At 36.1% G+C, this 13,311-nt stretch overlaps 1 protein-coding gene across 2 annotated transcripts in view; it reads right to left on the minus strand.

Moving 5' to 3' along the window:
• The window catches only part of LOC128873501 (nuclear pore complex protein Nup58-like), a 57,709-nt gene extending 46,694 nt beyond the window's left edge, over window positions 1-11,015 (minus strand). The window contains exons 1-2 of one of the 2 annotated variants that reach the window (XM_054117114.1): window positions 10,910-11,015; window positions 7,381-7,451 (exon numbers count right to left, since the gene is read on the minus strand). In XM_054117114.1, coding sequence (XP_053973089.1) covers window positions 7,381-7,401 — 21 coding nt within the window. In that variant the 5' untranslated portion in view covers window positions 7,402-7,451; window positions 10,910-11,015. Of the gene's footprint in view, window positions 1-7,349; window positions 7,452-10,909 lie in introns of both variants that reach the window. The other variant, XM_054117115.1, reaches the window with a different exon arrangement.
• Window positions 11,016-13,311: the final 2,296 nt, after the last annotated feature.

A 13,311-nucleotide genomic window follows, 5' to 3' on the forward strand; every position in this document is an offset into this window, starting at 1 on the left:
GCTAAAGATGAATTCATATGATACTTGAGTGAAAAAGATGAATTGGTTAATTTACTAAGTTCTTTAATGTGGAGAGGACGAATTCATTGCAAATTGATTGCAATTACTCAAGGGATAAATTTACAGCCTTTTGAATCACAAATTATTGCAAACGAAGATCGTAAATTTTCTTTTTAAAACAACAAATTTAATATCATTTTGTATTATCAAAATAATAACCTAGATGTGTTAATTTGAAAAACGACGCTATTTATTTCGTTTAAAATATTTGTTAAATGAAATATTACGACGTTTCTGAAGAAACACCAATTTTAGATTTCCTAAACTGACCAATTAGCAATCAATCGCCAAACCTGAATACCTGGTAGACTGAGTCCTCGTTTTACAATTTGGTTGCAAGTGAATAGTAAACACAAGGTCGAGATTGTAGATTTAAGACGTTTGGTCATGTTCTCACGTGTGTCAGTTATAGCTACGTGAAGGGTGAAGGTAAACAAACTGCAATTTAGACTGTTCCTTCTTGGTCGAACTCTCCCTTAACAAGGGTGGCCTTTGATTACACACATCTATAGCTTGAACACTACGTACAAGTTATACCAAGCCCAATTAAATTTCAAATTCCACCACGAACATCAACGAACACCTTCATGATCTCAGTCAATAAATACGAATGCCTATTTTTGAAAATACGAATAATATTTACTGATTTTATAATTAACCAAAAATACATTATAGAAATAGCAGTGCTAAATGATACCCAGCCAATAATTCCATTTAGAATTGTCTTTTCCATCATGACTAGCAAGAAAAGATACCGCAAAATGCCGTCATATATACAAAGAACTCAACAGAGGATAACAATTCCAGCAGAACCATTTCCCGAGAAACTAAATTTCTTTATTTCAAGGATTGCTCTCCCTCTTCAGGGAGCGATTCGTAGATTGATTCCACTTGGAAAGTTGAAAGGTATAGATATTATCGAATTAGCGATGGAATGCTTATACCCGCGGGAGATACGGTACCCGTCCGCATCAAAAGTAGTAAGATCACGGAGTAAAAGAAAGGAGAAAAAGAACTTGATGCATATTATTAATAGCGTCGAACTACGCGGGTTCCTTTAGCATCAGCCCCCGATGGGCGTGCCGCAAATCCCATCCCTATCTGTGAACCGAACCGCGATCTCTGGGGAATTTACCGCAAGATACTACTAGCCAAGAACTCTGCATGAATTCGAAGTATGACGATTAATATTGGACTGGCTACGTTACGGATTATTCATCAGCGAAAGACGATAATGCATGCATCGTGTGCACGCTCCCTGTGGTTGCACGAAAACGTTGAAGGAGGGGTCGATGAAAGAATATTGCATCTTTAGGGACCAAAAGGGAGGAATATTAAAAAATGCCTGAAATCGATCGAACGAGTGGCGAACCTTTCGTTATGCGTAGGTGTATTACATTACACTCGCCTGGAGGCCAAAGGGAATTATTGATTTATCGATGAAACGTTGTACAACCAGTGCCTCAACGTGTGCAAAATATTTTTTTCTAGTTCTAGCATTTTAAACAAACATTTTGTGCAGTGTTGCGCGCGCTTTCGCTGGGATAATTTTACGATTAGAACATTTCCATTCCAGGTTTGGGACGCCGCGGAAAAATGAAAGTATGATTTTTCACATAAAATGATATCGTCCCTTTTCAACGGTATCTGATGATAGTTTTTAATCCCTTAGTGCTCGGATGGTATTTCTACCTTTTAATGCACCTTGGGCTGAGCCAAAATAAAGGGGTAAGTTGTTAAATATAAAAAATATAATACAATTACTATTTTTTCTATGATAAAATCGATAGAAATTATTTTAAATAATAAAGTTAGATAGGCTACGCTATACAGTGACAGACCATAATAAATATTTAACTGAATTCTGTATCCTAATATCGTGTCCAATTGGTCGATATTTAAAATAGCTTAACAAGCGCAGTATTTTCTAACGGGTAGTGGGAAAGATTGAATGCATCGACTCGCGGGGAAATTTTTTAAGTATTTGCGAGCGTCTCAAATGTCTCGGAGTGTGAAATTTTCTTTGACGTTTCGTGAGACAGCACAGCGCCCGACTAAGAGCACCTTTTGCACGAACATCATTAAGAAGAGGCTGAATGTCCTCCCGCAGACGACGCAGATTCCTTTCATTTCGGCTACTCTCTTTCAATGGCGAAGGAATGAGATGTGCGTCCAGAGAGAGAGCTCCGTTCATCGAGCCTACCTTCCACTTAGAGGAACCACGAAGAGCTTTTTTTCAACGCAACCGAGGAAAGCTGTGTTTTAAAAAATTAAATACTATTCTGTCGTTTGGAAAACAGTATAACAAGCTTTCAAACAGAATTGACGGCGGTATGGCTGCCCTTTACAATTTCGGGACTTGCATAACGCTTTTGTGCTGATTTTTAGGTACTGCGGTGTGAGTAATTACGGGTGCAAAGAATCTTTCGTATCTTAACCCAGGCTAGATTCAGAAACATTGTTAATATTGTCCTTTCATCGTAAAGTTTACAAAGATTTTAAATATTCATCAAGTGAAACTACATATTGACATGAATTCCAATATGAAAATATGATATTCAAATTTAAAAAGTGATCTCTCCAGGATAATTTGTTACACATCGTTCTGTAGAAGGAAAAATGATATACTAAAATTCCTCGATTAATATTGTTTTGTTAATCGAAATATAAAATAGAAATGTGAAGAATATATAATAAATGAAATATATATCAAACAAATTGTAAGGTGGAAAAAGTTGTAATAATAGTGAAACTTCTAAATTTAGTATCATGAATTACTGAAATAACATCGCAACATACTTTCATCCTTGATGTGTTTAATTTCATTCATGCACGTGGCTCATCCATATCACTAATATAATATTCTTTTCATTCTTTCGAATTCTTTTCAATTTAAAATGATGTTAAAAAGATAACATATGCAAAACACGGAGTCACGCGCAGACTGCTAGCTGCGTTTATGTGTATACGCGAATGCTGAAACTTTCAGCATGGAAATGGGTCTCATTAATGGAATTTGATGAATTTTGCATTTAGATCGATGTCGATCATGAACGTTGCAAATGCACCGCGTGATTTTTCTTGTTGACAGCGATGCAATTTACTTGCATGCGAAATCAGCAGAAATTATTTGCGCCGAAACGAGGGGATGATTCCAGCGTTGATATGTACACGCGTAATAATTTACTTGCTCATAAGTAACAAAGTGTACATGCCTACGTGCAAGACGTAATTATGTAATATGTGGATGCACCATTAATATAAAAATTATGTTAAAGTGAAAATGGCCGATACGGTGGGAAAATTTTTCTAATATTTTTAATGCTTTCAAATGAATCGTCAATGAAATGTAAGTAGAAATAAAAGAAATTCTTTATTCCAGGCATAAGGAGATGAAACTACGAAGTGTATTTAGAAAGGTATCTCATAGTAAAATGAAGAAGAGCATAGATATAAAAAACATTGAAAATACATTTAAAACAAATCTTTCCTTAAAATTCTGTTTCAAGTTTGATACATCCTAACATGTATTGTTAGAATACTTGGCATTGCTACTTGGAATTCTTTGTCTAGAGAACGTGAAACTACAAAATTGAGATATTCCGTTAGAAAATTGAATAAGATTTCCAGCAAATCCGAGTAACACCTGAATGTGTCGAAAGGATAAGAAGATCAATGATAAGACGAGTATAGTCTCGTGCTGGAAAGCAAAACAGCCATTCCGAGCACCTTTTGCGAGATTAAGTATAGCAGGCTTTTAGAATACGAGACATGCTTGTATCTCGCAAACATGGTCAAATACGACGTATGTTTATATGAACTTATTTATTTTTAAGTCCTAAATCGATCTTTGGAGTAATCCTAAATATCTATTACAAAAGATACTTTGTATATGCCACTTATACAAAATTAATTCTCTGGTAAGAGAGTGCTAACAATGTGCTATAAATATACAAATTATAAAGAAATTTATTTTGATACCTGATACTCCTAAAATTAACAATTTATTTTTAGAATATTTATGTTTTTTGAAACATATAAATTGCTGTTAATTTTTCATTTTTGTTTCCTACATCGAGATCAGGATCTGATAGCGAGCGATCTATCTCGAAGTTGAGAATGGCTGAAGCTACGTGCACGTCGTTCAGTGTCTGTGCAGTTCTTGGAAGACATCCGATGTGACAGCTGTCACTACGGCTTATTTGAACTCTGATTACACCATAAACTTGGTTTTAATTACCATTATGATTCGAAGTAGTGACGCCCCGACTCCACGAAGGAGTTTCGTAGGAACTTTGAGTAGAGTTCGGGACGTCTGAAGATGTCAAGAATTGGTGCGTCAGCCGTCAAGTAAATGGCACGTACGCTATTATGTCACGGTATTATATCGCGCGTGTATCGGGAGAAAATTACACATTTGAATTTATAGTTATCAAACTAGACATGTAAAGTTCAAGTACATACGATCTCTATGATTTATGAGAGACAGAAGGTTAGCTAAAATATTGTTAAATAAAAATGAAATTGACAATTATCAAAACAGAAAGTAACATTTAGCTACTAATAACTTAATAAATTGAAATTCTCAGTTGTCAGAATGGAAACGCAACGACCAAGTACGTACGATCGTAATACCGTTGTTTACGAGGGAGAGTGTTAGTCAATGTAGCAAAAATCGCACCGGAGAAGGTATATTACCGGGAGATAGCACGTGCTCACATCGTTTTTGAGCCTGGAACATTACACGAAATTTCGCTAATAATCCCGGCAAATGGCCGTATTCGCGCACCAGCTTCAAGTGTTCGCGGTAATGAATTTAACGTCGTTGTCGAAAAGTAGAGCCATAAAATAAATCTCGCCAGCACCGAGGGCCGTCCGGAGCATTTCATAGACGTTTATTACGTACTCTCATTAAAATCTTTATGAAATAGTGCTGCTTGGCTTTAGGGGAAGAAGGTGCGAATTACGGCCAACTTTCATCGCGACGATAGCAATCGAACAGACGCAGCCAACGCGCCATTGTCGCTTCCTAACGATTACTGTGAGCATTAGAAGTATTGTGCTAACTGCTAACATGTTTAACAAATATTGCCAATATTTAATTTAACTATCGTCAGAAATTAATGTTCACTTATTACAGCTAATATACATATACAAAGATATAAAAAAATTTATTAATTACAAATTTTATTAATATTTAATAGGACTCACGCCGTATAAGAAGTTATACTTCTATACAATATTTTCAATATTATATACATTTTTCTATTAACATAATATTAACATAATCGTCATAATAAAAAACAAAGTTCCCTTTTGTGTCCTCCCTTTCCCCATTACTTTTTAACAGCAACAACATTCCACGATAATAGAATTATATAATGGACAATGTTTACCTGTCTTGTTCGCTATGTACATAGTACATGCCCGCCAAAACAAGTTTCCTCGGCCCAACGTTATTACGAAACGGTTGGGCCAAAGTTTCCCAGGTAAACTGGCACGAATAGAATTTCAAAAATTGAAAGACCCGTGTAACGGTGTAGGGTGGGTAGCTATTGGAAGTATTCGGTGTTTCATGACAGATCGGTGGCGTACGAAAATGTAGCTCGCATGCAAACAAACCACTTCGATACATAGGGACGAAGGTGGTAAACGACGTACTCCTGGCTGGTGTATAACCCCTATTCCCGTAATGTTGTTCCCCAAGCGAAGTGCCTCCGAACATCAAAAGGTGGAATATTTTCTGATGGAAAAGCGTGCCTTTCTGCTCGCGGGGGCTAGCAAGGTGCACCACATGAAAGAAGAACTTCTAATAAAAATAAACCCTGACCATTCACATTCCCATAAAGTTCTCCACAGAACATCTGCCACCGGCTGGGAATATTTACGCCTCGTTATAGGCGCGCAGCGTACGTTAAAAGCGCATACTTATATCCGCGGCAACTGTTAAACGCGATACGTATTCCAAATACGCTTACGCGCGAAGTTTCACAAAGATTTTTCATCCGAACAACGGGAGGAAACGCGATGGGTAACTCGTTTTTACGTAGCGACATCAAAACTGGATTCACTCCCTAATATTATCCCTGTGGTCCTTTCATCTTACGCGATAGAGGCGTCCGAGGTGTGCTTAGAGATTTGGAAAAACTTGGAAATCCGTCTCTCAAAAATAAAATCACGTGACTCTTCCACTTAGAATTATTGTAAGTCTCTCTTCACAATATTTATAATACTTTTCGTATTTGTCTTCCTATAATTCCTATACTAAAATATTTTATTCCTAAAAATTAATGTACTCAAGAGGACCCTGTTGGTAACCAAAGTTTAAGTCCTAGTCAACATGAATAATTGTTATACCTCCAAAACACACATCGCTTTTTTCGTATACTTGTATTTAATGAACCCAATGTTCATGGTAATTCTAGCTTATCCTTCGACGAAACAAAGTTTGATGTCTTTTCTCATTCCTCTCCAGATGGACCAATGATCCCCACCAATTTTGCTTCACCTAAAATTGCCATGGGATTTCGGTATATGCATTATTCTGACATTTTCCTTTCCCTTTTTTTCCCAGTGAATAAGATACACGCGCAGAACCCGACATAGAAAGACACTGTGTGTGTTTGTATGTGTAGATGAAGGGGAATCCATAAGAAGCTCGCCACGGCTGGTGAATTTACTAGAGTAATGAAACTATCAGATGGTCTGAGTTATATTGGAGCTTTGCCGCAAGCCCGCTTTTGCCAATAGCCCGTGGCTACTATTTGTCTGCTTGCCGACTGCACCGATTAAAATACTTAAGCGATTAAATCGTGCACTGTGCGTGTACATATTGTAACATGAGAATATTTATCGACTGTTGGCTCTTTATGAAGGAATTATTAAATGGTGGTAAACGTATAACTTATCTCACATTTAGGTAATCAAATTGGCTAATCTTATTTAACAAGGGTCTAACACAGAAAGAAAGGAATTATATGCTTATATTTATTTGATAAATGGGTGATAAATCTTCACTTTTTTACATGACCAGTCGATGTTAAATGTAAAGATTAAGACTCGGAAAAAGAGCATTTGTGATTACATATTTACGAGATTGTTCGTGATTATAATAAGTAATATTCTTATATTTTGAAGAAATACATTTTGTAACATTTTTGGGAGTATTAGTTAGACCTTTCAATACTATTCATTATTACTAAAAATCATCTCCCATCCCACAATAGGTACTGTACGGTTAGTATACATCTCACACGTTGAGTAAACTAATAAATAAAGTATGTACTCACATCCGGGAACTGAAATTTTAAGTTCACTCACTTCCGTAATAACCTCGTCCATATTATACTGGTTACACCATCCTGCAACCTCCGTTTAACTTGATTTTCTCCCTGCAGCAGAAAAAGTAGGATTTAAAATATAATATTTCATCTACAACTTCAGAAATGGGATTTAAATTAAGTTTCATACACAACTTCAGAAGAGGAGATTAAATTGAAATTATGCAAATTTAGCGTGGCAGACAAACGGCGTTAATTAATATGTAAGTTCCATAACGAGATCCTAATTAATCTGAAAATGGACTCAAAGAATGTCTTTTAAACATGTATAGTAACAATGATTACTATTCTTTTCAATGCTTCTAAAATTTGACATAAAAAACAATATAATACGGTGATTAGAATAGTACGGGCTGTTGTTTGAATTTGAAGAAGTCAGGGACAGTTCTGCCATTATAACAACTTATGATTAGTGGAAGATTTTTTGTTTTCATTTAATAATGACCGGACCCTCCTAGTAACAATCCAGAGCTTTCGCTCCGTTCAGTTACCAGAAGAGCCCGGTTTGATTTGTTTGTTTTTAGGTAAAGAATCTTGCCTCCAGACGCCCTGTTATGCATAAGAGAAATGACAATCATTACAAGAATATGCGCAGTCTAGTGACGAGAAACGTAAACGTTCCACAATTCTGAAGATGTCTGCTATAACCATATGCATCTTTGTACACCAGGTGTCAAATTTTACGTGACACATTTCGACTTAACTTCCTACATTATACAGTTTTTCTTTTAAAAAATTCCCGAAATATTAACCTGTTTTGTAGGAATTTCTGTTTTTGGTGTTATTATTCACGCAAACATAAAATATATGGAAACATATAATTCGAATTCTTTTTTACAAGTCTTCATCCCCAAGAAAACCGAAATAATAAAGAATCACATTATTTAAGTAAAATTATTAATATAAACATTAAAGATATTCTGGCTTAAATATGTAGATCTGGCAGACTTTAATCCTGGATTCAACGAGTTTCACCTCGATTGGAGTTGAACAGTTCGACGTCTTGATTTCAGATGTTGCAAATAACGAACGCGAACGTCAACATCGCATAGTTGGTGTCGCGTTAGCGGCTCGGCTGATTCTCGAATAAAGGTTCAGAGGGTCGCGCGATTCGGACGAGTAAGCAATCGAATCGACGTCCACGGACGTAGCGATGGCTTGCTACATCAGAGGAAGTAGGCCGTAAATTTCGTGATCTTATTCAGGATGACGGTGGAGCATTGGCGGAAAGATGTAGACCAGCAGTTGCGATGCTTGTTCTTTCACGAGATGCTACTTCCTCGAGTCTTTCCTAGCGTGACGCTTTAACGATCGCTGACGTCAGAAGGAATAAGAAAACGCTGAAGCGATCACTTCGTCGGGTCCAGTTTATCCTTCGATTTATGCTTTAGATTTCGTCCCACTTCTTTTACGATGGAGCCTCCGTAACATATTGCTGTTGTGTGTGCTCCAAGATTTCAATTTCTATGGAGATGTCTCTGTCGAGGAGCAATGGAAGCATGCTACCTCCACTTCTAGTTAAGTTACCATGCAAGCACGATTTTTCCTTTAGCCTTGTACCATGTCAATCTGTTTACCGTTTCACAATAAATGAACAGAATCATGTAATGAAAAATACAGTTTTGCTCGTACCCTAATTTACTACCTTTTGTACCATCCTACTACCCTACCAACTTTTTTGGTTTCTTTACTACATACTCCTTATTTGTAAATATAGTAAATAAATTCTATAGTGAGTTATATTATCTTATTATTATATTTTTAAATGTTCCTTCATTCTGTCTCATCTAATAAAGAATTTTTGATGACATTCTATGCCCATGTACGAGTAATTCTAAAAACTGCTATCAGGATTTGTATGATTTGTAGTTATCATCGGTACTCTGGGAATTAACTCGCGTGAATTTACATGAGTGCCAGGTTAAGGCACGCCTGAGGATAGGAGAATTGGATGTTCGAGGGTATGAACAATTTAGAAAGTTGTCCAAGGCGCCTTTATTACCTCCTTCATGCTTGCCGCACGCATACATAAACCATAAAAGGTCTTAGGGCGAAGGAGAGGGAGCCTAAGTTTATGTCAGAAGTTACGATTAAATTTAGAATTACTACGACCGAAGATTGCGAGGAAGATACTTTGGAAACTCCGAAAGAACGAACTAATATTAAAACATAACAATATTAATAATCGCGGGTCTCTTCGAATGTTAAATATCAGAATACTATTAGGTTCTTTTAAACATTACGTTACAATCACTAAAATATCACTGCAGATTCTAAATTATAATTTGGAGTCTTAGAAAATTCTTTCTACTATCACTTACTGAAACGAAAGGAAGTAGGCGAATGAAATCAGGTGTACATATTTTAGTATAGAATTCGTATGAACAATAAAATATTGTACACTTGTACCTACAATATCCAATCGAAGACTAAATATTGGTTTCTCTTGGTCACAAAGCTTCAACGTATCAAAGCGTGATCATTAATTCAGGCTGGTTTTAAAAGTAGATAACGAGTAAACAAATTGTCGTACCTTACGGATATTGGCTTTATAGATTTTTCGTGTAGCGAACATATCGTAAACATTTTTCAGATAATAAATGAAAATGAAATTTCTGGTTACGTTCAGTCCCTTTAAGGACAAAAATTTACGTTTATAATTATTATTTGAATGTAAAAGTCTCTTTTACAGTAACCATTTTAGATATTTAATATTTTAACATTTCTTGTTAATATAAATAAAAACGTATATAAAGTTGTCATCTAAAATCGTGGTTTATTCTTTGCTCCAGGTTTCGAATTTTACATGACACACTTCAAAGCTCACATACTCGAGTATTTAAATTTCAACTCCCTGTATTACACGATTTTCGTGTTAAATATTCCCGAAGATTGGTCTGTTTTAAGGAAAGTAGAGGAATTCAAAGGACGACACAGCTGTGCCATAACAATTGCGAAAAGGAATGCGGATAAATGGAAATAGAGACATTGAGGCCGCTTAGACCACTCTGCTGGTGTGGCCAAAGTAAGAAAAATCTGAAATGGAAGGAACAGGGAAGCCTCTTTCCCTCGCCCATAAGAAAGAGAATAAATGGTCCAAGCCAGCTACATTGTGGATAATAACTGTTGTAACCTTCACATAACCTTGGACACTTGGTACACTTGATACGTAAAATATTTGACGTAATTCTTAATTACGTTCCTATCATATCATCGCGTATTCATAGGCTACTTGACCTAAAATATAACGAAATCACTTGACAAAATATTTAACTCATTTAGTTGGCGAGCAATTAATGCAAACATTGTAACTGATTCGTAATTTTTAAATTAACATGTACTGTCAATAGAAAATGATGAGTAAGTTAACCATTATATTATAAAATTGAATACTGTCGAGGATTACGAAACCTCGTCATCTATTACAAACAAGTGAAATGCTTAAGAAAACAAAATCAACTAATAATTTCTTTATTCTCAACTTCCAAGCAATAATTTGAATTACTCACTTGGCTCTTTGAGTATGACTTATTTTGCTCGACGAAATATAACTGACAACAGCGTCCCGATTAATTCTTGGAATCGATAAACCTAACGTCACAAGCCAGCGTGTTTGCAATTACTGATCACGAAGTAACCTTCCCGAAAGCGCTTGTTATCTCGGGCAAGAACGTATTCGAATAGAAATTGTTTACTTCGGCCCAAGTAAGAGACTAAGAAGAAGGGACTTGTGTAACAAGTTTATTGTCCCAGAGTTTAGTTCGCGCGATGGTGTATGTAGCAACATATTCGAGGTAACCGTTAATGAGTCAAATTTACGCATAAGCGTTAAACCACCGCGGAAGTTCGTACGTGCTAGGCACAAGCCGTTGCCGGAATCGTTTATTACATCCAAAGTGGTATTTAAGCAATTTGATATTTATCGTCGTACTGACTGCGAACTGGAACTGCGCTAGTTCAAGGATGCTTGAATAGGTGTTCTCGCTGCTCCAACGAGCGAGTAAATAATATGACTAAACGAGATCTTATCTAAATTCCAGCGTTCACGAGTTGCTAAAAAAGGCAATTATCCGTGAGTGGCTAAACAATTCACTTGAATAAACATTGAAATTAACGCAAGCATTTTATAAAAATGAATCTTCCATATATCACCGTCAGATGCAAAGAAAAATGTAAAATTCATCTACAATTATTTGAAAACAATTTGATTCCGAATGTGTATATACAATATATAAATGTATAACTTTCTTTGTATCAATTGTAAATTAATTTGGAATTGTTTATCTTTGATTTACGCACATAACTTGAACATTTTTGGAGGCTAATTCCATTTAGTTTATATTTTTATTTACGATTGACCAACACAGAAGACACATATCTCTGCCAGTGGGGGTTTGATCGGAGAATTTCATACGATGGAAGTTTCCAATTCGTACCGAGGACAACGTTCAAAGCTAAAATAGCTGTGCCTCGATACTTCTCCGCTTGGAAAGCTGTTCTTCTATAAACTTGGCAATGACCAGGAAAACTCTGCTCGATATTATGGAAGCATTTTGGTGAAAGTTTTGATCGGATTTTCCTTGCCTTCGAGCATTCCTTTCAACTGGAATCTCTTCTACAGGGCGTTCCACTAAAAACGGACCGACCTAATATCTTAATATTGTCTCTTTTATCTCTTGGTACACCTTCGTTTTTTTCCACCAGATGTCACCATGTCACTCGCGCCCTCCATTCTTCTCCTAACCTCTTTTAACCTTTCCTAGTTTCTTCTCCACTAGACTCTTTCAAACTCTTGTCAGTTTCCTCACGTATCTACTTTTTCTTCGCTTCTTCTGGCACTTTTTCTTCCTGTCTTGAATGTGTTTCCTCTATTTTTCAATAAAATAGAAACAGGAGCAAAATTATAATTAAACTTCAATTGAATAGAAGGCTATATAAAAGTAAGATATTGATTCCCAATCTTTAATAGAAACTAAATAAGATGGAACGTTTCGACTATAATTTCTTACTCATTCACAAATATACTTTCTACGAAAAATATTGTATTTGTAAATCTAACGCATATTAAATATCATGCCAATATGTTTTCTTTCCAAGCTCCCTATTTCAGTTCAATCAGAAAATACGTAGTTCCTTTTTCGAAAGAAAAAAAACAAAATTCACGCGATTAAAGTAAAAAATTCAGTTTACCTATAAACGAACGTTGCGAACCGTAAAATGTTCATCTGTTTGACAACCAGTTACCAAGTATTCTCGGTACAATCCGCTTGCAGCTTTTCTACGTGCGTGGTATACGACCTTCTAGGGAATTATCTCTTCTTTTCCCGCGATAAAATGCTGTGGCAACGTAACACGCGGATCGATGCGAAACGGAATAAAGTATCTTGTGGTCCTGTGGTATTCCCAAGGAAACTTATTACCCGTACAATCGTGCTCCGGTGGATACAATTCATACGATATCCTCCCGCGGTGAACACAAGTGTTGTAAACGTACGTTCCGCCTCTTATGCAAAAATGAAACACGAGTTTTTAACGTGTCCTTACGATACCATACTCAAAGGATAGGGAAAAAGTTTGTATTTCTAAACAAGTTCTCTATCTATTGAAGTTAGGTTTGTGCGCCCATGATACAAGGGAAAGCAGAGTGGCGCAGTTGAGAGCGTTTTGGGCCTGTGAGCCAGAGGCCCGTGAATCGAAACCACGCTCTGCTAAGAATATTTTTTTAAAAATTACTAGATATATACACTCAACTTACATTGTAATATAAGATTTGTTATTTACTTAATTTCTATTCCCATTTTATCCATTTCTCTGACAGGGTAAACACCTCCGTAAAATTTAAAACGAAGCACTATCTTGTTTATGCTTGACAAAGTCAAACGATAGCTAAGCTACGAGTAAATATTTATGA

The sequence above is a fragment of the Hylaeus volcanicus genome, chromosome 3 (genome assembly GCF_026283585.1).
Source record: "Hylaeus volcanicus isolate JK05 chromosome 3, UHH_iyHylVolc1.0_haploid, whole genome shotgun sequence".
Classification (NCBI taxonomy): domain Eukaryota; kingdom Metazoa; phylum Arthropoda; class Insecta; order Hymenoptera; family Colletidae; genus Hylaeus; species Hylaeus volcanicus.